This window comes from Petromyzon marinus, chromosome 73, assembly GCF_048934315.1.
Source record: "Petromyzon marinus isolate PM22_M1 ecotype Great Lakes invasive population chromosome 73, UKy_Petmar_22M1.pri1.0, whole genome shotgun sequence".
Classification (NCBI taxonomy): Eukaryota; Metazoa; Chordata; class Hyperoartia; order Petromyzontiformes; family Petromyzontidae; genus Petromyzon; species Petromyzon marinus.
Window position 1 is genome coordinate 8,997,869 of NC_133739.1, and position 22,781 is coordinate 9,020,649.

The window sequence follows — 22,781 nt, forward strand, 5'->3', positions numbered from 1 at the left end:
ACTGTGTGTGTGTACACTGTGTGTTTGTGTACACTGTGTGTGTGTGTACACTGTGTGTGTGTGTACACTGTGTGTGTACATAGTGTGTGTACACTATGTGTACACTGTGTGTGTACACTGTGTGTTTATGTACACTGTGTGCGTGTACACACTGTGTGTGTGTACACTGTGTGTGTACACACACACTGTGTGTACACTGTGTGTGTGTGCACACTGTGTGTGTTTGTACACTGTGTGTGTGTGTACACTGTGTGTGCACACTGCGTGTGTGTTTGTACACTTTGTGTGTGTTTGTACACTGTGTGTGTACACAGTGTGTGTGTGTACACACTGTGTGTTTCTACAATGTGTGGGTACACTGTGTGTGTGTACACTGTGTGTACACAGTGTGTGTGTGTACACTGTGTGTGTGTACACAGTGTGTGTGTGTACACTGTGTGTGTGTGTACACTGCGTGTGTCTGTACACTGTGTGTGTACACCGTGTTTGTGTTTGTACACAGTGTGTGTGTACACTGTGTGTGTGTGTGTGTACACTGTGTGTGTGTACACTGTGTGTGTGTACACTATGTGTGCGTGTACACTGTGGTGGGCACAGTCATCTCAGTCAGTCGACAAATGGCATCTTTTCATCAATTTATTATTTTCCAATGTTTTTGTTATTTTCTATCTACGTGACTTTACCGAAAGAACCAACAATATAAATGTTAATCAGCTGCGCCACGCTGTGTGGGAGCTACCTGGCCTGTCGCTCCGCACGAAGCTGCGTGGAGCCCTCTGCATGGAAGTTCTGCGCCGGTGAGAAACTCTCTCAGGCCCCCCCACGCCTCCACGCAGATTGACGCGAGCCGAGTTGGTGGTGCATTTTATTTTGACTTAAAACTTTCGTGACTGGCAGGAATTAAAATTATTGGGTTCTTTCGGTAAAGGCACGTAAATAAAAAAAATGTTACATTAAAGAAAAAAATAATGGCAATTTAAATAAAAATAACGCTTTTTCTATCTTCATTTTTGTTTTCTATTTACGTGACTTTACCGAAAGAACCAACAATATGGTAGTGCATTCTCTATTTATTGCAGAGGTTCAAGGTTCAAATCAGACAGGCACACCTGGCTACCCCAGTAACATGCACCACAATATGCGCAGTCTGCTTCACGGCAGATGTAAAAACATAGCGTTGTGTCATTCACGACGCACAGGTCATTGCATGTCGGTGTCACGGTCAAAATTGTGGCAATTCCAAACATTATCCAGAAACTACACAACGGAGACGGCGCGTCAATGATCGCCCCCTACCGACAGACTCATGTCCACGTGCAGGCCGGTGCAAGGCCACCTTGTGCCACACAGGGGCAGCTGCCACTTAGGGGGAGGCGTCCTTCGATTGTTTGAGATGAGATTCGATACGAAACACACAATTAGGCAAGCGACTTATGCGTGCAAATATGATGTTGGTAACGTAGTGAAATGCTTGGGAGCTTTATCGTCTCTCGCTCCCGCCGACAGATGGTACCCAGCCCACAGCTCCACAGATACCAGCCGCTCCTCCTGTGCAGGTTCGGCTACGTACGGTGCGAAAGAAGTTCCAGATACACACAGAGACTCACACACAGAGAGACCCACAGATTAGCATGGTTGGCTACGTACGGTGCGAAATAAGTTCCACGTACACACAGACTCGGAGCAAGTTTGAGTCGCGTGCAGTCGTGGGCCCGTGAAAGTTGAACGGGCGCATGTTGCTACTGTCGGTAGTTGAATACGGTGGGAAAGTCGCTGATAGAGACACACACAGAGACTGACAAGAGAGAGAGGTGGACAGACACAGACAAGAGCAAGACAGAAACAAAGATACAGAGACGACAGAGACACAGTCAGTGAGAGAGAGACACAGAGGGGAACAGAGACACAGACGGACAGAGAGATGTTGAATCGAGCACAAACTTAACTCACTCCATTGAAAGAGATTCCTCAATCTTTGCCCATCCCCAGAATTAAGTCGTTCTAGTTTATATTTATTTCATTGTGTGTGGTGTGTCCGTGTAAGCAATGTGGGACATCGATGTACACGGATATGAACAAGCTCAGCAGACAAGACGTCTTTCATATCCTTTGGTTCTTTCGGTAAATTCACGCAGGTAGAAATAAACGAAAAAAATAAATCGCGACGTTTCGATTGCAACACCAGCGGTCGTCCTCAGGCGAAAACATCCAGACATTGTCGCGGCAGAAGTCACGTGAGCTAAGGCACTTGACAAAGATAAGGTGACCCCCCCCACCTCCCAACGTGGCTCGCCCTGCTCAGCTGAGCATCGTTTTAATGTGGTGGGCTCACGCGAAATTGATTTCAGTAAGACGAAGGTACTTTTAAAACCCACTGGCTATTCTCTTTTATACAAGTGTTGTGTCCTTAACTAATCACACGGAGACGTCTGGTTGAGGCAACGCGTTTATTATAACAACTCTTTTGAGCTCGGCTCTACACACTGCCGTAACACGACAGGGGTACGGCCGCTTCCACCCGATAGCCTCCGGGAGCGACAGCCTCCCTTCTACCGCAGCCTGCACAATCCGGGCTCTGCTACCCACGGGATCCCTTAGCCCGGCGTTAAGGGAGGACTGGACGACCCGTCCCAGCCCGGGTACGGGAGCTCACCTCTGGTCTGCTACAACCCGGCACTGGCTAGAGCTCGGGGAGGGTCCCAGGGTGTCCGAGCCACCTCTGGTCCACTACAACCCGGCTCTAACAAGAGCCTCGGTTGAGGGTTCCCGGGTGCTGGTCCAGTCTTCAGGTCTTCGGATGTCTTCAGGCTTGAGTTGGTGAACACTGCCTCGGCCCATCCAGAGGGCCGGCCTTTTATCCCCAGGTCGGGGTCACCCCTACACTCCTGACCTCCCCCCCCCCCCCTCCCAGAACCTTCTGGAAAGTCTTATCTTAAGGGGCCTTAAGGACGGGTGGGGGTCAGGGTGTTAGTCTCCGCTCACGGGGGAGGGCCAGGGGTTTACTTTGGTCGACCCCTACGCACCTCGCTCTCTCTCTCTCGGCTGCCCCCTGCTGACCCGTGAACGTGGTGGCAGGTCAGCTGACAGCGCCTTGTTATGGCCCTTACGCACAACTTTGTGACTAACGCTGCACGTTCCGTCGTTTTCATGCAGGGGGCGCTGCAGACCTCTACGCGCCCCCTGCATGAACGACAGAGGCGCAGGGACAGACGTTGGATCGCGTTGGAATCGATCTGCAGATGGCGGTCTTCTCGCACGGCCAGCAGCTCTGTGTCGCCTCGTCTCGATCCCGCGATCCCAACCAGGTGAAAGTCCGCATCGAACCGAACCCCCGGCAAGACCATCCACTTAACTAGAGAAACTTCACACGAAATATAGTGTAAAGTAATGAATTGTATAATTCAAAGGTGGAATTTGTCTATGGATATATTATGCCATGTTTCTTAGCTTGGAAGGTATATTGTATTGTATATTAGTCTAGTTTATAACATGCTTATGGTGCAGCACAGGACAGAGCAACGCACCTTGGTTGCTCTGCTTTGGTGTTTTCCTGTGCCCAGCCGCCACCCTCCTCCACTCCTGAGGAGGTGGGGGCTGGGTAACATGCTAATTAACTCCGCCCACACACCTTTAATAAAGACGCGGTCTTTGCTTGGCAGCGTTCACTCAAGCGCTGTCCTCTGGACAGACCTGTTTCTTCACCTGATGAAGGCTACTTGTGTTGTGGCCAAAACGTCGTGAGAATGTTATCTTGTTTTATTACTTTGTTTCCATTCTACGTGACTTTACCGAAAGAACCAAGACGAAATATTATTTTCAATGAAGAAGCTTTTAATGAAGAAATGCAATGATCCAATTCAAAACATAACACAATTCAAAGTTGTTTCATTTTCAAACTTCAAAACGGAGCATCGGGTGCTTGTGTGGAGACGTCGTTCGTGTGTATTTTTTTTCGTGACTTTCCTGGCCCAAGGCCGTAAATGGTTGTGAGGGACACTGCAGGCAGTAAGGCTTGCTTCAAGCCCTTGGTTGTGAACATCCAGACGTTAATCAGCAAGGACCATTTCACGTCCTAGTTCGACAAAATCTACGTCAACACGTAATACAAAATTATAATTTGTGTTGTAGAGAATGTATCTCCTCTACGTGTAACTTTTGAGTGGTATGCCTTGTAACTGATGAATGATCCGAGTGTGCTCCCTATTTTAAAGACAATGAGTTGCTCCAGAGAGAGATGCTTCCTGAAAACACAAAAATACCCTTTGACCTGTATCACAAGAACAATGCGTCTCTCCTGGGTTACTTCCAAAACACACACTTTGTCCTAACATCACTTATTCAATGTTTGACCCTTATAGACAAAATGTTACATGTACACACACAGACAAGTACTCATTCTGTTGTATATATAGGTGTTATGAAAATTGACGAAAATAATACAAATTAAATGAAATTTGCATAATTTATCCTAAATTATGTTAATTGTTGTAATTATGTGCATAAATTATGCCGATTCGAGAGATAATTGTATTAATTTATGCGAGTGGGCGTGGTTATGATAATGCAGGTCGAGCCTTGGTGACGAGGATTGTGTTATGAATTGGAATAACGCAATTGATCGTATGCAGTTCTGTAGGTCTTGTGAGCATGAATGAGAGAGATTCGATTCGACTCTGCTATTTAATTCCGTATTATCGATAAGGATACGATTACTCTCGATTGAACATTATGAATTATGTGTGTTATGGATTATGTGTGGTGATAGTGTGCTTATGATAGGTCCCCAGGATTCAGATCTCATACGCAGAACAATATTACGCAGAATTTCAGGAAGAATCACACGCAACCTTTACGCTTTAATAAATGTTATTTTCTAGCTAACTTTAATTTTTTAATAATATGAAAACTCTCGATCTTGGAATTTCAACACAGCGTTAACATGATACCATCACGATTGCGTCGTTTCACTTTGATAACGGCACCTGTGGTTAATTCCCGACGCGTAACGCAATCGATCGGTTGTTGAGGGAGAGATTAATACATGCAAACTATTCTATCAAAACCTTAACCTTATAATGTAAATTCGTATTTAAACATCGCCCAAACAGTACCACATCCATTCATAGACCTTCAAGTCAATTCTTATCACGCTGTTAACAGTAGGACGATTGGTTATTATGCAAGTCAATGACAGCAGTATTTTTCGTTATTAATTTATTTTTAATGCACCACCTTGGAGTGGCAACCCTTCTTGATTATCCCGATATGCGTATCGTGCGTCTTCTTTATCACCGGTTCAATTCTTTGCGTAAAGCAGACGCCGAGGTTAGCATCTCTGGTGTCCAAAATGTGTTTCCTGTGTGTTGCGGCGCGGTGGGGGAGTGAGGGGGAGAGTGTGGGGGAGGGGTTGAATACGAACGGCTCGTCACAGTTTCTGTCCACCGCTGGCTGGATGAGTCAGCACGACGCTCGCCGTCGTCGCGCCGATGGGTGTTGAGTGCGGGGCCGCTGCCCTCTCAGCGGCTGGTGACGCGAAGTTGCGCGCTGTAGCACGCTGGTGGCACGCTGTTGGCACGCTGTTGGCACGCGCTGGTGCTGATGCTGGTGCTGATGGCACGCTGTTGGCACGCGCTGGTGCCGATGCTGGTGCTGGTGGCACGCTGTTGGCACGCGCTCCCTCTCCTTGAAGATGCGCGAACGCGCCCGTGCTGGTTCGCTGACAGCAGTTTCTCTCCACTGCTGGCTGAGCTGCTGCACGCTCTTGCTTGGCGTTGCTGGCCGCGCTCTTTCCGCTGCTGTAGTATCTGACGCTGCGCTCGCGGGCGATAGGTCAAGTTTTTCTTCTGCTGAGTGAGCCGAGTCGCACGTGCTCTCTTTGTTGAGGTTGATGGCGGCTCTCTGACAGCAGGTTTCCTCCACTGCTGTATGACTCAAGTCGCACGCGCTTGGTCACTGGTTTGCTGAAGTTGTTGGCGGCTGCCCAAGCTTTTCCGCTGCTGGTTGAGCCACGTTGCACGTGCTTCCTCTGTGGAGATGCTCGAGCGCTCTCAGCGCTAATTCGCTGATACTTTGTTGGCGGCTGGCCAAGCGTTTTCTTCTGTTGAGTGAGTTCAGTCGCACGTGCTCTCTCTGTTGAAGTGCGCGAACGCGCCCGCGCTGGTTCGCTGACAGCAGTTTCTCTCCACTGCTGTATGACTCAATCTCGTTGATACATCGCGACTCAGCGATCCTCGCTACTCAGCGAGGCTCGGAGCCAGCCACTCCATGCGACTGCTCGTCTTGTGGACGTCTTGAATCACTGATCTGTCTTGACTGACTTAACTTTTTGAAAATGCGTTGACCGTTATATTCAAAGACATTCTTCTCTCTGTGCAGTGAAGGGGGGGAGGGGGCGTGGTCTGTGTGTGTGTGTGAGTTCGTGTGTGTGTACAGATGGCTCCTGCGATAACGATCTGTTTGCCCTGGCGTGAAATTCCTCTCTCGCGCTCTGCGGGAGAGACAAAGGTGGTCGGGAGTACCTATCTCTTTATACTTTCGACTTTATATTTCTCAAATACCATTTGGTCCCATGTTCGCCAAGACTCGTGCTTGTAACTACGTCCTCCCGACACCCCTCTCGGTTTACCGAGGTTCGCATTGTTACGATGGAATTATTAAAAAGAAAAATAATTTTCTTCCTGAGTTTAAGAGGTCCGTTTCTTGATTGTTGGAATCCATATCCCTTGGTTCTGTAAGGTTCTATAATGGAATGTCGTGTAAGGTGAACACGTTGTTCTTAATTTTATGTGTGACTGATGTGTAGCCACTTCTTTAACTTAAAAACGTGTTCGCTGACTGTTGTGTGTTTTCTCATTAACCCGTCTGGCTAGCTCCAGATGGCCCCTTGTGATAACGTGTGGTTCCTGCTTCTCCGCGCTGCGAGAGAGACAAAGGTGGTCGGGGTTGATTGGGATATTGTTTAAACTCTTTCGCAAGTTTGCCCGTTGTCTCATTCCTTCTCGAAAACCTTTGATGTGACTCTGTATTTTGTCTCCAAGCTTTGTTTTAACAGTAAAAGTATTGAAGGTGAAAATAATTTGATAGCGAATTAATCATTGGATAATAATTCACTGATGTATCTGGTCTTAATTGGAGTGAGAGCGAGGACCGCTAACTTTAGCTTATTCTTGTTATTGCATTTTAAATTTTAACCGTTGTTTTAATGACAAAGGAAAAAAAATATAAATGGTTTAACCCGTGGGCGTCCTCGTTTCTGGCTTGCGGAGGGCTCCCTCTGGGTGACCTCCCTTAGGGCACATCAAACTCTTGTTCAACTGGAGATCTTCGCAGATAGCTGCTAACATCATCGCCTCGAGAGTTTTATTATTTCTTTATTTATTAATGGCCTGTTTATGATCGACATCTGGTTTTTCGTGTGCCTGGCTTACGGGTTTTATTGATTAATTTTTTTTCGTTTGTTTAAAAAAATGATATATAACGGTAAATATTATTGTTAATATCAATTTTAGAAAAGTCTCATATACAACAATTCTCAATTATTGACAGGCATTTTAACAAAATTGAATTACTGCAGTGAAATATACTGCATCAGGTTATATCGTACTAACAAGCTATTTTTTTTACAAATACGCTTAACAGTGTATGTACAACACACTATTGCGCCATTCAAAAACGAGTAGGCCATTGCATGCTGGCGTCTGGGTCAAAATGTATCAAATTCTAAACATTACCTACAAACTCCACAACTGAGATGCCACATCAACCATCGCCCCCTACTGACAGGTTCTTGTCTACATGCAGGCCGGTGCAGGGCCACCACCTTGTACCACACAGGGGCAGCTGCTACTTGGGGGTGCTCTTCGAGTGTTTGAGACAAGATACGCCACAAAACTCCGAATTGCCAGAGGCGATTAAGCAAGAACCATATAAATGGAATTATTAGAAGCTTGTGAATGCTTGGGAGCTTATTGGCTCTCGCTCATGGTTAGAGATCTACGCAACCCACAGGTCCACAAAGACTGGCCGCTCTGACCCTGCAGGTTGAACCTAGGAATTGAGTGTTCAACTTCTCATTCTTGTCATTAAAGGCCTGTGACAAAGGTGCATCTATTGGAGCGACATCGTCTCAAGCTTACATATCTACCGGGTCTCCATTTGACTTTGTAATGTCTCGGAGGAAGTCCACCCACACCTCCACTTCCACAAACTGCTGGGAGTTGCCTCGCTCTGCCTCACAGTCAGAATTCTCCTCCTGCTTCACGTTGCCTCCATCGATGTGAAGGTCTGATTTTGGAGTTGAATCTTCATCTTCACATTTTACCCTCACTTCTTCGCTCTTCACCGTCACTTCTTCACATTTCACCTTCACCTCTTCATATTTCACCTCGATACCTTTAAAAGTGTCCAAGCTGGGATTTTCTTCCGGTTCTTGTTTCATGAGGGATGGGCTCATTGCGGCACTTTGACTTTCACAAGCTGATTTCAGATTCCACTCCTTGTGGACCTTCTGATGCTTGTGTGTTCTCTGGTGTACATGAAGATGTGGTGACTGTGCAAACGCCTTCCCACACACACCGCATTTGAAGGGTTTATCTCCTGTGTGTGTTCTCTGGTGTACATGAAGACTTGATGAATGTGCAAACGCCTTCCCACATACACTGCACTTGAAGGGTTTCTCTCCTGTGTGTGTTCTCTGGTGTACATTAAGACTTGGTGACTGTGCAAACGCCTTCCCACACACACTGCACTTGAAGGGTTTATCTCCCGTGTGTGATCTCTGGTGTATATGAAGACTTGGTGACTGTGCAAACGCCTTCCCACACACACTGCACTTGAAGGGTTTCTCTCCTGTGTGTGTTCTCCGGTGTGCTACAAGAGGAGATGAATCTGAAAACGCCTTCCCACACACACTGCACTTGAAGGGTTTCTCTCCCGTGTGGGTTCTCTGGTGTACATGAAGATTTGGTGACTGTGCAAACGCCTTCCCACACACACTGCACTTGAAGGGTTTCTCTCCCGTGTGGGTTCTCTGGTGTACATTAAGATTTGATGACTGTGCAAACGCCTTCCCACACACACTGCACTTGAAGGATTTCTCTCCCGTGTGGGTTCTCTGGTGCCATTTCAAATGTGCAGGACGATCCGTGCCATATGCACCGAGCCGCGCCGAGTGCCTTTGCTCCATCAGACCAATCCTGCAGAGGAAGCGACAGCTGCAGACAGAAAAAAAGAATATCCACACCATCTACACGTCAGTATCGATGCACAGAGGAATGCATTCATACAGTCACACGTGACTCACACGTCTATACTTATTCATATATTCATGTTATAGTGAAAACGTGTCCCAAATTCATCACACGGGCTGTTATGGCACACAATGAGAGGGCAAATGGTCATAAACGTGCCTCGAAGCCCTTGTATCTTCAAAATGAATGTTAACCCAAAACTCCGAGCACACAATTTCGGCTGTCTGGATTCAAAAGGAATATTTACGAAAGCTAAATTCAGCGGACGTAGCAAAGGGTGTTGAAAATAATACTATTTGTGTTATGCAGAAATGCATAAATTGATGTTCAATCGCAACAGAGGTGTGAAAGCCAGGCACAGATGTTCTTGAATGCTGGGATGAAGAGTTCTGACTTCAGCTGCACGTGTGCTGTGATAACTTCCTGACTACATTCTTACAAAGAGTTGCAGAGGAAAACAAAAATAAACTACTGTTTTGATATAACCTCCGTGCTCAATAGAGTTAATAAACTTTACTGCAAATACAAACTTGACCCTTTCACACACTCAGAGGCGGAGCCAGGATTTTCAGGTAGGGGGGGGCAACCCCTTTCAGCAATGAAAAATGATAGGAGTTGTTAGTAAGGAGTTGTTAGTAAGTAAAGAGTTGTTAGTAAGGAGTTGTAAGTAAGGAGTTATTAGTAAGGAGTTGTTACTAAGGACTTGTCCTATGCTTTTAATTCGACGCGTGTGAAAGGCATCGCGCTCGCTTCAGGGAAGTCGTGTACTGCATACGCAACTGCGCACAATTCTGTGAGTCGCTTGTAACAGCTTTGCCGTTACTTATTGCCAATTATGAACACGGACTGTTGTCCTCTCATAGAGTCCCTGGCACGTAATAATATGTCACGCGGTGGCAGTGGGGGTTGCAAAATGCTGATTCATCTATAACTATGAAAGGGAAATTTGTGAATGTGTGTCTGTTTGAAATGTTCAGCATACTTGCCAACATGCAATACAAACTGGAAATTTGGCATGTGGGTAGCTTCCAGACTGGACACAATGCACAAAGTATTAAAATAGCCATCATATCTGAGATGTCACCCTATGCGGCATCGTTACGCAGTGTGCCTGCTGACGTCACGCACACCCCCCCCCCCAACACTCCACAAAGGCCGTGTTTAAATCCAAGAATCAAAGTCCCAGGCAAAGCCGGGTAGTAAAGCTAGTCTATATATAAAATGGAAATGTGTGGATACGTGTGTGTGCGTGTCTGTTCGAAATATTTAGCATACTTCCCGACATACTACACACCTGAAATTTGGCAGGTTGGTAGGTTCCATACTGTGCACAATGAAAAAAGTATAAAAATAAACTTTTGTATTTTGTATGACCATGAAGTTTGTGGCGTCAACCCGCAACACACCTGAGTTAAGCACTCTGCAATGAATATAGAATTGAAGCTTTCGTGACTGCGTAAATTACCCATTGGTTTTTTCGGTAAAGTCCCGTATGTAGAAATATAATAAAATTATATTAAAATAAATCACGACGTTTTGAACGCAACACAAGCGATCATCATCAGGTGTAAAAAAACAAATAGCGAGGGAGCACATAGGGTGACATCAACGCAACACATAGAGAGCGTTAAACTGCACGGAGGCAAATACAACAAGAAGATGAGAGACGAGAACTCAACAAACCTAAGAAAAATTACGTGATGCAAAACCAGTAGGCCAACAACACAGTTAGACACTTGCCTGGTAGACCAAGAATTTCAGAAGACTGCTAAATTTCGTGTTCATCCTCCGGGTTGAACATACCAGCATAGACAGAGTGAACAGATACGAGGTACAAGGCAGCAGAGATACATACACAGGGAAGAACATCCAGGGAAAGATGTATTTGGCAGCACAGATAGGGCTGTTAACAGCGTGCCGGGAGATTTTAGGTGGCGCTTCGCTCCTGGCCGATGAAGCCATTGGTTTCTCGGAGTTTCAATACATATCCTCCGTGCGAAGAACGGGTAGAACTGCTATCTTAAATATGAAGCAGAACATTACATCTGTTTGTTTGTGTGAAGCAGCAAAACCTCTCCAACGCTGAGCTCTGGCGTCGTGAAATTTTCACAGCTTATGCCGTTTGGAATTTCTAAGTGAACGCGAATATTTTCAGCTCGCCACGTCATTATTCCCTTCCCGAGTGGCCAAAATCGACCTTGCGTAGTAGTGGATTAAGGTAAAATTTCCTTGAGTGAAAACATCCGATTTAGGTAACTTGATTTGTTTCGCCTTTTTTTCTTTCTCGCAAGCATCAACATTTTTAAGGGTTTTTCAGTGAAATATAAGGGATATGAAATTTATCCAAGACAAGAATCCAAGTCCCGGGCGAAGCCGGGTAGTGAAGCTAGTTACTAATAAGCCCCAATGATCCTATCGAAATTAGGGATTTCGATCGGATCGTTGGGGGGCACGTGCCTACCCCACCCCCACTGGCTCCACCACTGTCACACACTGGCACGGTTCACAGGTGGTGGTGTGTCCAGACCCATGCCTGGCCACCTTCACCTGCTCAGAATTCATGCTCCCTCACTCCACCAAGTAGAGTGAACACCGCCACGCGTCCAGAGTGAACATCGCCACGCGTCCAGAGTGAACACCGCCACACGTTTAGAGTGAACACCGCCACGCGTCCAGAGTGAACATCGCCACGCGTCCAGAGTGAACACCGCCACGCGTCCAGATTGAACACCGCCACGCGTCCAGAGTGAACACCGCCACGCGTCCAGAGTGAACACCGCCACACATCCAGAGTGAACACCGCCACGCTGTTGAGGAGCCTCACCTTGTGTTGTGTTGTGGGCAGGTCGCTTCTGAAAACAAAAAGCGGCACAGCAGCTCAAGCGGGCTTGGCCTGGTGTAAAAAAAAAATGAAAAAAAAAACCGCGTGAATATTTAAAAGTAAAACAAAGTGACAAAGTGGCGAGCCGCCTGAAGACAAATTAAACTTAAGCGAGATAATTGAAGCAAACGCGATCAGGCGATGGCAGGAGGCAAGGCCCCGCGTGGTTAGGCCCCGCGCTGTAAAGTTGCAACCTGGAGATCGCTTCCATGCTCGCTGCTACTCAATTGACATCCCTACGAGAGAGAGCGAGGCTCTACCTCGGTAAACAACAACCACCACCACAACAACCACCACCACAACAACAACCACCACAACAACAACCACCACCACAACAACCACCACAAAAACCACCACCACAACCGCGATGAGAATTTCTCACCTCGGAATTTAGTGCACGGGCAGAGCAGCAACTTCCTGTTTTCTCGTGACGTCACGCAGCAGCAGGAGGTGACATGACGTTGTGTCACCTTCTGCTGCCGCGTGACGTACAACACCCCTCCCACAATGAGCGGCTCCGTATGTGAAAATATTATGTTAATGAGCCCGGCCCATATGTAGAGGTCTGGGGCGTGGGTGCTCAACCCGTCGCAACGGCTTTCACGAATTCATTATGTTAATGATCCGCCAGTCACTGGGCGTGGCCTTGCCCAAATATGGATTCTACTTGAACAGAAAACGGCAGGGACCCAGGCAGAGGTGACGTCACGTTCAAGGGCGCCTTGGACGGGGTGGGGTGAACACCTTGGTGACATGACGTCACTAGCGAGGTACACATTCCCCTAGCGTTTCACGCCGATTAGGTAATGGTGCGTGGTGACGTCACAGAGAGGGGTTGGAGTTTAAGTTGATTGAGATTCATTTTCCATTGTTCCCTCCCTTGAACAGAGACCACTTGGGTGTGTGTACACTGTGTGTGTGTGTACACTGTGTGTGTGTACACTGTGTGTGTTTGTGTACACACTGTGTGTGTACACAATGTGTGTGTGTACACAGTGTGGGTGTACTCTGTGTGTACACTGTGTGTTTGTACACTGTGTGTGTTTGTGTACACTATGTGTGTGTGTACACACACTGTCGTCCCGACAGGTCTGTTCATTTCACCTGAAGACGGCCACTTGCGTTGTGGCCAAAACGTCGTGAGAATTTTATTGTGTTATTTTATTATTTTATTCTCATTCTACGTGACTTTACCGAAAGAACCAAAGAAGATGAACCCTTGCAGTCACGGAAGCTTTAAATCGAAATATAACAACTCTTTTGAACTCAGCTCTACACACTACCGTAACACGACAGGGGTACGACCCCTTCCACCCGATAGCCTCCGGGAGCGACAGCCTCCCTTGTACCACAGCCTGCACAATCCGGGCTCTGCTACCCACGGGATCCCTTAGCCCAGCGTTTAGGGAGGACTGGATGACCCGTCCCAGCCCGGGTACGGGAGCTCACCTTTGGTCCGCTACAACCCGGCTCTGGCTAGAGCCCGGCGAGGGTCCCAGGTTGTCCGAGCCACCTCTGGTCCGCTACAACCTGGCTCTAACAAGAGCCTCGGTTGAGGGTTCCCGGGTGCTGGTCCAGTCTTCAGGTCTTTGGATGTCTTCAGGCTTGAGTTGTTGAACACTGCCTCGGCCCGTCCAGAGGGCCGGCCTTTTATCCCCAGGTCGGGGTCACCCCTCCACTCCTGACCTCCCCCCCCCCCCCTCCCAGAAGCTTCTGGAAGGTCTTATCTTAAGGGGCCTTAGGGATGGGTGGGGGTCAGGGGTGTGAGTCTCCGGTCACGGGGGGGGGGGGGGGGGGGGCAGGGGTTTACTTTGGTCGACCCCTACGCACCTCGCGCTCTCTCTCGGCTGCCCCCTGCTGACCCGTGAACGTAGCGGCAGGTCAGCTGACAGCGCCTTGTTATGGCGCTTACGCACAACTTTACGTGACTCACGCTGCACGTTCCGTCGTTTTCATGCAGGGGGCGCTGCAGACCTCTACGCGCCCCCTGCATGAACGACGGAGGCGCAGGGACAGACGTTCGATCGCGTTGGAATCGATCTGCAGACGGCGGTCTTCTCGCACGGCCAGCAGCTCTGTGTCGCCTCGTCTCAATCCCGCGATCCCAACCAGGTGAAAGTCCGCATCGGATCGAACCCCCGGCAAGGCCATCCACTTAGCTAGAGAAACTTCACACGAAATATAGTGTAAAGTAACGCATTATATAATTCAAAAGTGGAATTTGTCTATGGATATATTATGCCATGTTTCTTAGCTTGGAAGGTATAATATTGCATTGTATATTAGTCTAGTTTATAACATGCTTATGGTGCAGCACAGGACAGAGCAACGCACCTTGGTTGCTCTGCTTTGGTGTTTTCCTGTGCCCAGCCGCCACCCTCCTCCGCTCCTGAGGAGGTGGGGGCTGGGTAACATGCTAATTAACTCCGCCCACACACCTTTAATAAAGACGCCGTCTTTGCTTGGCAGCGTTCACTCAAGCGCTGTCCTCTGGACAGACCTGTTTCTTCACCTGATGAAGGCTACTTGTGTTGTGGCCAAAACGTCGTGAGAATGTTATTTTGTTTTAATACTTTGTTTCCATCCTACGTGACTTTACCGAAAGAACCAAGAAGACGAAATTTTGTTTTCAATGGAGAAGCTTTTAATGAAGAAATACAATTATCCAATTCAAAACATAACACAATTCAAAGTTGTTTCATTTTCAAACTTCAAAACGAAGCATCAGGTGCTTGTGTGTGCAATGTTTCTCGTGACTTTCCTGGCCCAAGGCCGTAAATGTTTGTGAGGGGCACCGCAGGCAGTCAGGTTTGCTTCAAGCCCTCGGTTGTGAACATCCAGACGTTAATCAGCAAGGACCATTTCACGTCCTAGTTCGACAAAATCTACGTCAACACGTAATACAAAATTATAATTCGTGTTGTAGAGAATGTATCTCCTCTGTGTGTAACTTTTGAGTGGTATGCCTTGTAACTGATGAATGATCCGAGTGTGCTCCGTATTTTAAAGACAATGAGTTGCTCCAGAGGGAGATGCTTCCTGAAAACACAAAAATACCCTTGACCTGTATCACAAGAACAATGAGTCTCACCTGAGTTATCTGTACAGGTTACTTCCAAAACACACACTTCGTCCTAACATCACTTATTCAATGTTTGACCCTTATAGACAATGTTACATGTACGCACACAATCGGACGAGTATTCATTCTAAATTATTGACAGGCATATTAACAAAATTGAATTACTGCAGTGAAATATACTGCATCAGGTTACATCGTACTAACAAGAAGCATTTTTTAAAAAAATACGCTTAACAGTGTATGTACAACATACTATTGCGCCATTCAAAAACGAGTAGGCCATTGCATGCTGGCGTCTCGGTCAAAATTGAGCCTATTCTAAACATTCCTGTAGTGGGTTCCCAGGACACGGAGACGGTTGAGTAGAGGCAGCACTATTTATTGAACAAGGGGTCACACTGGAAGGGGCAGCGGCCCCTTCACCCATATACACTCAGGGATAACACCAGGCTATCTAGCCTAAGGCCTAGGCTCCCGATTCCTCCAGCTATAGGCGCTAGAGGAGGCTATCTGATCTGGGCCTGGTCAGACACAGATCTCGGCACTCCACCAACCAGACCGGCCCTTAAAAGGACTCTGGCTCTGGGGCTCAGGGGCCGCACCACTGGCTTGCTGTGCCGGCCCTGAAAAGGACAGCGGTCACAGGAGTCCCAGGGTCTATCCTAGCAGGCCTTCCTTCTTCACTGGCTCTTCAGTCTTGGCCCCAACACACTGCCCCGAGCTCTCTGGCTCCCCGCCCTTTATACCCATAACCCACTGAGGGTGGAGCCATAGCGGACGTGGTTGTAGCCACCAAGGTGTGGTTGTGCCTCACCTTCCCACACCGAGTGTTTCTTTCCCATAACACCCCTACACCTACAAACTCCACAACTGAGATGCCACATCAACCATCGCCCTCTACTGACAGGCTCTTGTCCACATGCAGGCCGGTGCAGGGCCACCATCTTGTAGCACACAGGGGCAGCTGCTACTTGGGGGTGCTCTTCGAGTGTTTGAGACGAGATATAACACAACACTCCAAATTGCCAGAGGCGATTAAGCAAGCACCATATAAATGGAATTATTAGAACCTTGTGATTGCTTGGAAGCTTATTGGCTCTCGCTCATGGTTAGAGATCTACGCAACCCACAGGTCCACAAAGACTGGCCGCTCTGACCCTGCAGGTTGAACCTAGGAATTGAGTGTTCAACTTCACATTCTTGTCATTAAAGGCCTGTGACAAAGGTGCATCTATTGGAGCGACATCGTCTCAAGCTTACATATCTACCAGGTCTCCATTTGACTTTGTATTGTCTCGGAGGAAGTCCACCCACACCTCCACTTCCACAAACTGCTGGGAGTTGCCTCGCTCTGCCTCACAGTCAGAATTCTCCTCCTGCTTCACGTTGCCTCCATCGATGTGAAGGTCTGATTTTGGAGTTGAATCTTCATCTTCACATTTTACCCTCACTTCTTCGCTCTTCACCATCACTTCTTCACATTTCACCTTCACCTCTTCATATTTCACCTCTATACCTTTAAAAGTGTCCAAGCTGGGATTTTCTTCCGGTTCTTGTTTCATGAGGGATGGGCTCATTCCGGCACTTTGACTTTCACAAGCTGATTTCAGACTCCACTCCTTGTGGATCTTCTGATGCTCGTGTGTTCTCTTGTGTACATTAAGATGTGATGACTGTACAAACGCCTTCCCACACACACTGCACTTGAAGGGTTTCTCTCCCGTGTGTGTTCTCTGGTGTACATGAAGATGTGGTGACTTTGAAAACGCCTTCCCACACACACTGCACTTGAAGGGTTTCTCTCCCGTGTGTGTTCTCAGGTGTACTTGAAGACTTGGTGACTGTGAAAACGCCTTCCCACACATACTGCACTTGAAGGGTTTCTCTCCCGTGTGTGTTCTCAGGTGTACTTGAAGACTTGGTGACTGTGAAAACGCCTTCCCACACATACTGCACTTGAAGGGTTTCTCACCCGTGTGTGCTCTCTGGTGTAGATGAAGATTTTGTGACTGTGAAAACGCCTTCCCACACACACTGCACTTGAAGGGTTTCTCTCCCGTGTGTGTTCTCAGGTGTACTTGAAGACTTGGTGACTGTGAAAACGCCTTCCCACACATACTGCACTTGAAGGGTTTCTCTCCCGTGTGTGTTCTCAGGTGTACTTGAAGACTTGGTGACTGTGAAAACGCCTTCCCACACATACTGCACTTGAAGGGTTTCTCACCCGTGTGTGCTCTCTGGTGTAGATGAAGATTTTGTGACTGTGAAAACGCCTTCCCACACACACTGCACTTGAAGGGTTTCTCTCCCGTGTGTGTTCTCTGGTGTGCATGAAGACTTGGTGACTGTGAAAACGCCTTCCCACACACACTGCACTTGAAGGGTTTCTCTCCCGTGTGTGTTCTCTGGTGTACATGAAGATGTGATGAATGTGAAAACGCCTTCCCACACACACTGCACTTGAAGGGTTTCTCTCCCGTGTGTGTTCTCTGGTGTCCATGAAGATTTTGTGAACGTGCAAACGCCTTCCCACACACACTGCACTTGAAGGGTTTCTCTCCCGTGTGTGTTCTCTGGTGTACATGAAGACTTGGTGACTGTGAAAACGCCTTCCCACACACACTGCACTTGAAGGGTTTCTCTCCCGTGTGTGTTCTCTGGTGTACATGAAGATGTGGTGACAGTGCAAACGCCTTCCCACACACACTGCACTTGAAGGGTTTCTCTCCCGTGTGTGTTCTCTGGTGTACATAAAGATTTGGTGACTGTGCAAACGCCTTCCCACACACATTGCACTTGAAGGGTTTCTCTCCCGTGTGGGTTCTCTGGTGCCACGTGAAATGTGCAGTACTATCCGTGCTGTATGCACACCGGTCGCATTGATGCCTTTTTGCACCGAGCTGCGCCGAGTGCCTTTGCTCCATCAGACCAATTCTGCAGAGGAAGCGACAGCTGCAGACAGACAAAAAGAATATCCACACCATCTACACGTCAGTATCGATGCACAGAGGAATCCATTTATACAGTCACACGTGACTTACACGTCTATACTTATTCATATATTCATGATATAGTGAAAACGTGTCCCAAATTCATCACACGGGCTGTTATGGCACACAATGAGAGGGCAAATGGTCATAAACGTGCCTGGAAGCCCTCGTATCTTCAAAATAAACGTTAACCCAAAACTCCGAGCACATGATTTTGAATGTCTTGCTTCAAAAGGAATATTTATGAAAGCTAAATTCAGCTGACGTAGCAAAGGGTGTTGAAAATAATACTATTTGTGTTATGCAGAAATGCATAAATTAATGTTCAATCGCAACGTAGAGGTGTGAAAGCCAGGCACAGATGTCATTGAATGCTGGGATGAACAGTTCCGACTTCAGCTGCACGTGTGCTGTGATAACTTCCTGACTACATTCTTACAAAGAGTTGCAGAGGAAAACAAAAATAAACTACTGTTTTGATATAACCTCCGTGCTCAATAGAGTTAATAGACTTGACTGCAAATACAAACTTGACCCTTTCACACACTCAGAGGTAGAGCCAGGATATTCAGGTAGGGGGGGGGTAGCCCCTTTCAGCAATGAAATTGATAGGAGTTGTTAGTAAGTAAGAAGTTGTTAGTAAGGAGATATTAGTAAGGAGTTGTTAGTAAGGAGTTGTTGGTAAGGAGTTATTAGTAAGGAGTTGTTAGGACGTAAGGAGTTGTTAGTCAGGAGTTGTTAGTAAGTAAGGAGTTATTAGTAAGGAGTTGTTAGGAAGTAAGGAGTTGTTAGTCAGGAGTTGTTAGTAAGTAAGGAGTTGTTAGTAAGGAGTTGTTACTAAGTAAGGAGTTGTTAGTCAGGAGTTGTTAGTAAGTAAGGAGTTGTTAGTCAGGAGTTGTTAGTAAATAAGGAGTTGTTAGTCAGGAGTTGTTACTAAGTAAGGAGTTGTCCTATGCTTTTAATTCGACGCGTGTGAAAGGCATCGCGCTCGCTGAAGGTGTTTGCCTTCAGGGAAGTCGTGTACTGTATACACAACTGCGCACAATTCTAAGAGTCGCTTGTAACTGCTTTGCCATTACTTATTGCCAATTATGAACGCGGAATGTTGTCCTCTCATAGAGTCCCTGGCACGTAATAATATGTCACGCGGTGGCAGTGGGGGTTGCACAATGCTGATTCATCTATATTTATAAAAGGGAAATTTGGGAATGTGTGTCTGTTTGAAATGTTCAGCATACTTCCCGACATGCAACACAAACTGGAAATTTGGCACGTGGGTAGCTTCCAGACTGGACACAATGCACAAAGTATTAAAATAGCCATCATATCTGAGATGTCACCCTATGCGGCATCGTTATGCAGTGTGCCTGCTGACGTCACGCACACCCCCCCACCAACACTCCGCGAAGGTCGTGTTTTAATCCAAGACAAGAATCAAAGTCCCGGGCAAAGCCGGGTAGTAAAGCCAGTCTATATATAAAAGGGAAATGTGTGGATACGTGTGTGTGTGTCTGTTAGAAATGTTTAGCATACTTCCCAACATGCTACACACTTGAAATTTGGCATGTGGGTAGGTTCCATACCGTGCACAATGAAACAAGTATAAAAATAGACTTTTGTATTTTGTATGACCATGAAGATTGTGGCGTCAACCCGCAACACACCTGAGTTAAGCGCTCTGCAATGAATATAGAATTGAAGCTTTCGTGACTGCATAAATTACTCATTGTTTTTTTCGGTAAAGTCACGAATGTAGAAATATGACAATATTATATTGAAATAAATCACGACGTTTCGAACGCAACACAAGCGATCATCATCAGGTGTAAAAACAAATAGTGAGGGAGCACATAGGGTGACATCAACGCAACACATAGAGAGCGTTAAACTGCACGGAGGCAAATACAACAAGAAGATGAGAGACGAGAACTCAACAAAACCCAAGAAAAATTACGTGATGCAAAACCAGTAGGCCAACAACACAGTTAGACACTTCCATGGTAGACCACGAATTTCAGAAGACTGCTAAATTTCGTGTTCATCCTCCGGGTTGAACAAACCAGCATAGACAGAGTGAAGAGATACGAAGTACAAGGCAGCAGAGATACATACACAGGGAAGAACATCCAGGGAAAGATGTATTTGGCAGCACAGATAGGGCTGTTAACAGCGTGCCGGGAGATTTTAGGTGGCGCTTCGCTCCTGGCCGATGAAGCCATTGGTTTCTCGGAGTTTCAATACATATCCTCCGTGCGAAGAACGGGTAGAACTGCTATCTTAAATATGAAGCAGAACATTACATCTGTTTGTTCGTGTGAAGCAGCAAAACCTCTCCAACGCTGAGCTCTGGCGTCGTGAAAATTTTCACAGCTTATGCCGTTTGGAATTTCTAAGTGGACGTGACTATTTTCAGCTCGCCACGTCATTATTCCCTTCCCGAGTGGCCAAAATCGACCTTGCGTATAAGTGGATTAAGGTTAAATTTCCTTGAGTGAAAACATCCGATTTAGGTAACTTGATTTGTTTCGCCTTTTTTCTTTCTCGCAAGCATCAACATTTTTAAGGGTTTTTCAGTGAACTATAATGGATATGAAATTTATCCAAGACAAGAATCCAAGTCCCGGGCGAAGCCGGGTAGTGAAGCTAGTTACTAATAAACCCCAATGATCCTATCGAAATTAGGGATTTCGATCGGATCGTTGGGGGGCACGTGCCTACCCCACCCCCACTGGCTCCACCACTGTCACACACTGGCACGGTTCACAGGTGGTGGTGTGTCCAGACCAAGGCCTGGCCACCTTCACCTGTACAGAATTCATGCTTCCTCACTCCACCAAGTAGAGTGAACACCGCCACGCGTCCAGAGTGAACACCGCCACGCGTCCAGAGTGAACACCGCCACGCGTCTAGAGTGAACACCACCACGCGTCCAGAGTGAACACCGCCACGCGTCCAGAGTGAACACCGCCACGCGTCCAGAGTGAACACCGCCACGCGTCCAGAGTGAACACCGCCACACGTCCAGAGTGAACACCGCCACACGTCCAGAGTGAACACCGCCACGCGTCCAGAGTGAACACCACCACGCTGTTGAGGAGCCTCACCTTGTGTTGTGTTGTGGGCAGGACGCTTCTGAAAACTAAAGCGGCACAGCAGCTCAAGCGGCCTTGGCCTGGTGTAAAAAAAATGAAAAAAAAAACGTGAATATTTAAAAGTAAAACAAAGTGACAAAGTGGCGAGCCACGTGAAGACAAATTAAACTTAAGCGAGATAATTGAAGCAAACGCGACCAGGCGAGGGCAGGAGGCAAGGCCCCGCGTGGCTAGGCCCCGCGCTGTAAAGTTACAACCTGGACATCGCTTCCATGCTCGCTGCTACTCAATTGACATCCCTACGAGAGAGAGCGAGGCTCTACCTCGGTAAACAACAACCACCACCACAACACCCACCACAACAACCACCACCACAACAACCACCACCACAACAACAACCACCACCACAATAACCACCACAAAAACCACCACCACAACCGCGATGAGAATTTCTCACCTCGGAATTTAGTGCACGGGCAGAGCAGCAACTTCCTGTTTTCTCGTGACGTCACGCAGCAGCAGGTGACATGACGTCATGTCACCTTCTGCTGCCGCGTGACGTACAACACCCCTCCCACAATGAGCGGCTCCGTATGTGAAAATATTATGTTAATGAGCCCGGCCCATATGTACAGGTCTGGGGCGTGGGTGCTGAACCCGTCGCAACGGCTTTCACGAATTCATTATGTTAATGATCCGCCAGTCACTGGGCGTGGCCTTGCCCAAATATGGATTCTACTTGAACAGAAAACGGCAGGGACCCAGGCAGAGGTGACGTCACGTTCAAGGGCGCCTTGGACGGGGTGGGGTGAACACCTTGGTGACATGACGTCACTAGCGAGGTACACATTCCCCTGGCGTTTCACGCCGATTAGGTAATGCTGCGTGGTGACGTCACAGAGAGGGGTTGGAGTTTAAGTTGATTGAGATTCATTTTCCATTGCTCCCTCCCTTGAACAGAGACCACTTGGGTGTGTGTACACTGTGTGTGTGTGTACACTGTGTGTGTGTGTGTACACTGTGTGTGTACACTGTGTGTGTGTGTACACTGTGTGTGTGTACACACTGTGTGTGTGTTTGTGTACACTATGTGTGTGTGTACACACACACTGTCGTCCCGACAGGTCTGTTCATTTCACCTGAAGACGGCCACTTGCGTTGTGGCCGAAACGTCGTGAGAATTTTATTGTTATTTTATTATTTTATTCTCATTCTACGTGACTTTACCGAAAGAACCAAAGAAGATGAACCCTTGCAGTCACGGAAGCTTTAAATCGAAATATAACAACTCTTTTGAACTCAGCTCTACACACTACCGTAACACGACAGGGGTACGACCCCTTCCACCCGATAGCCTCCGGGAGCGACAGCCTCCCTTGTACCACAGCCTGCACAATCCGGGCTCTGCTACCCACGGGATCCCTTAGCCCAGCGTTGAGGGAGGACTGGACGACCCATCCCAGCCCGGGTACGGGAGCTCACCTTTGG

At 47.4% G+C, this 22,781-nt stretch overlaps 2 protein-coding genes across 5 annotated transcripts in view; both read right to left on the reverse strand.

The window, feature by feature from the left end:
- Positions 1 to 3,476: 3,476 nt before the first annotated feature.
- The window catches only part of LOC142907014 (uncharacterized), a 59,975-nt gene continuing 40,670 nt past the window's right edge, over positions 3,477 to 22,781 (reverse strand). The window contains exon 3 of the mRNA XM_076055941.1: positions 3,477 to 9,212. Coding sequence (XP_075912056.1) covers positions 8,132 to 9,184 — 1,053 coding nt within the window. The 5' untranslated portion in view covers positions 9,185 to 9,212 and the 3' untranslated portion in view covers positions 3,477 to 8,131. The remainder of the gene's footprint in view (positions 9,213 to 22,781) is intronic.
- LOC142907007 (uncharacterized) overlaps positions 14,751 to 22,781 on the reverse strand; it is a 39,451-nt gene continuing 31,420 nt past the window's right edge. For 3 of the 4 annotated variants that reach the window (XM_076055914.1, XM_076055912.1, XM_076055913.1), the window contains exon 3: positions 14,751 to 18,163. In XM_076055914.1, coding sequence (XP_075912029.1) covers positions 16,468 to 18,135 — 1,668 coding nt within the window. In that variant the 5' untranslated portion in view covers positions 18,136 to 18,163 and the 3' untranslated portion in view covers positions 14,751 to 16,467. The remainder of the gene's footprint in view (positions 18,164 to 22,781) is intronic. The other variant, XM_076055915.1, reaches the window with a different exon arrangement.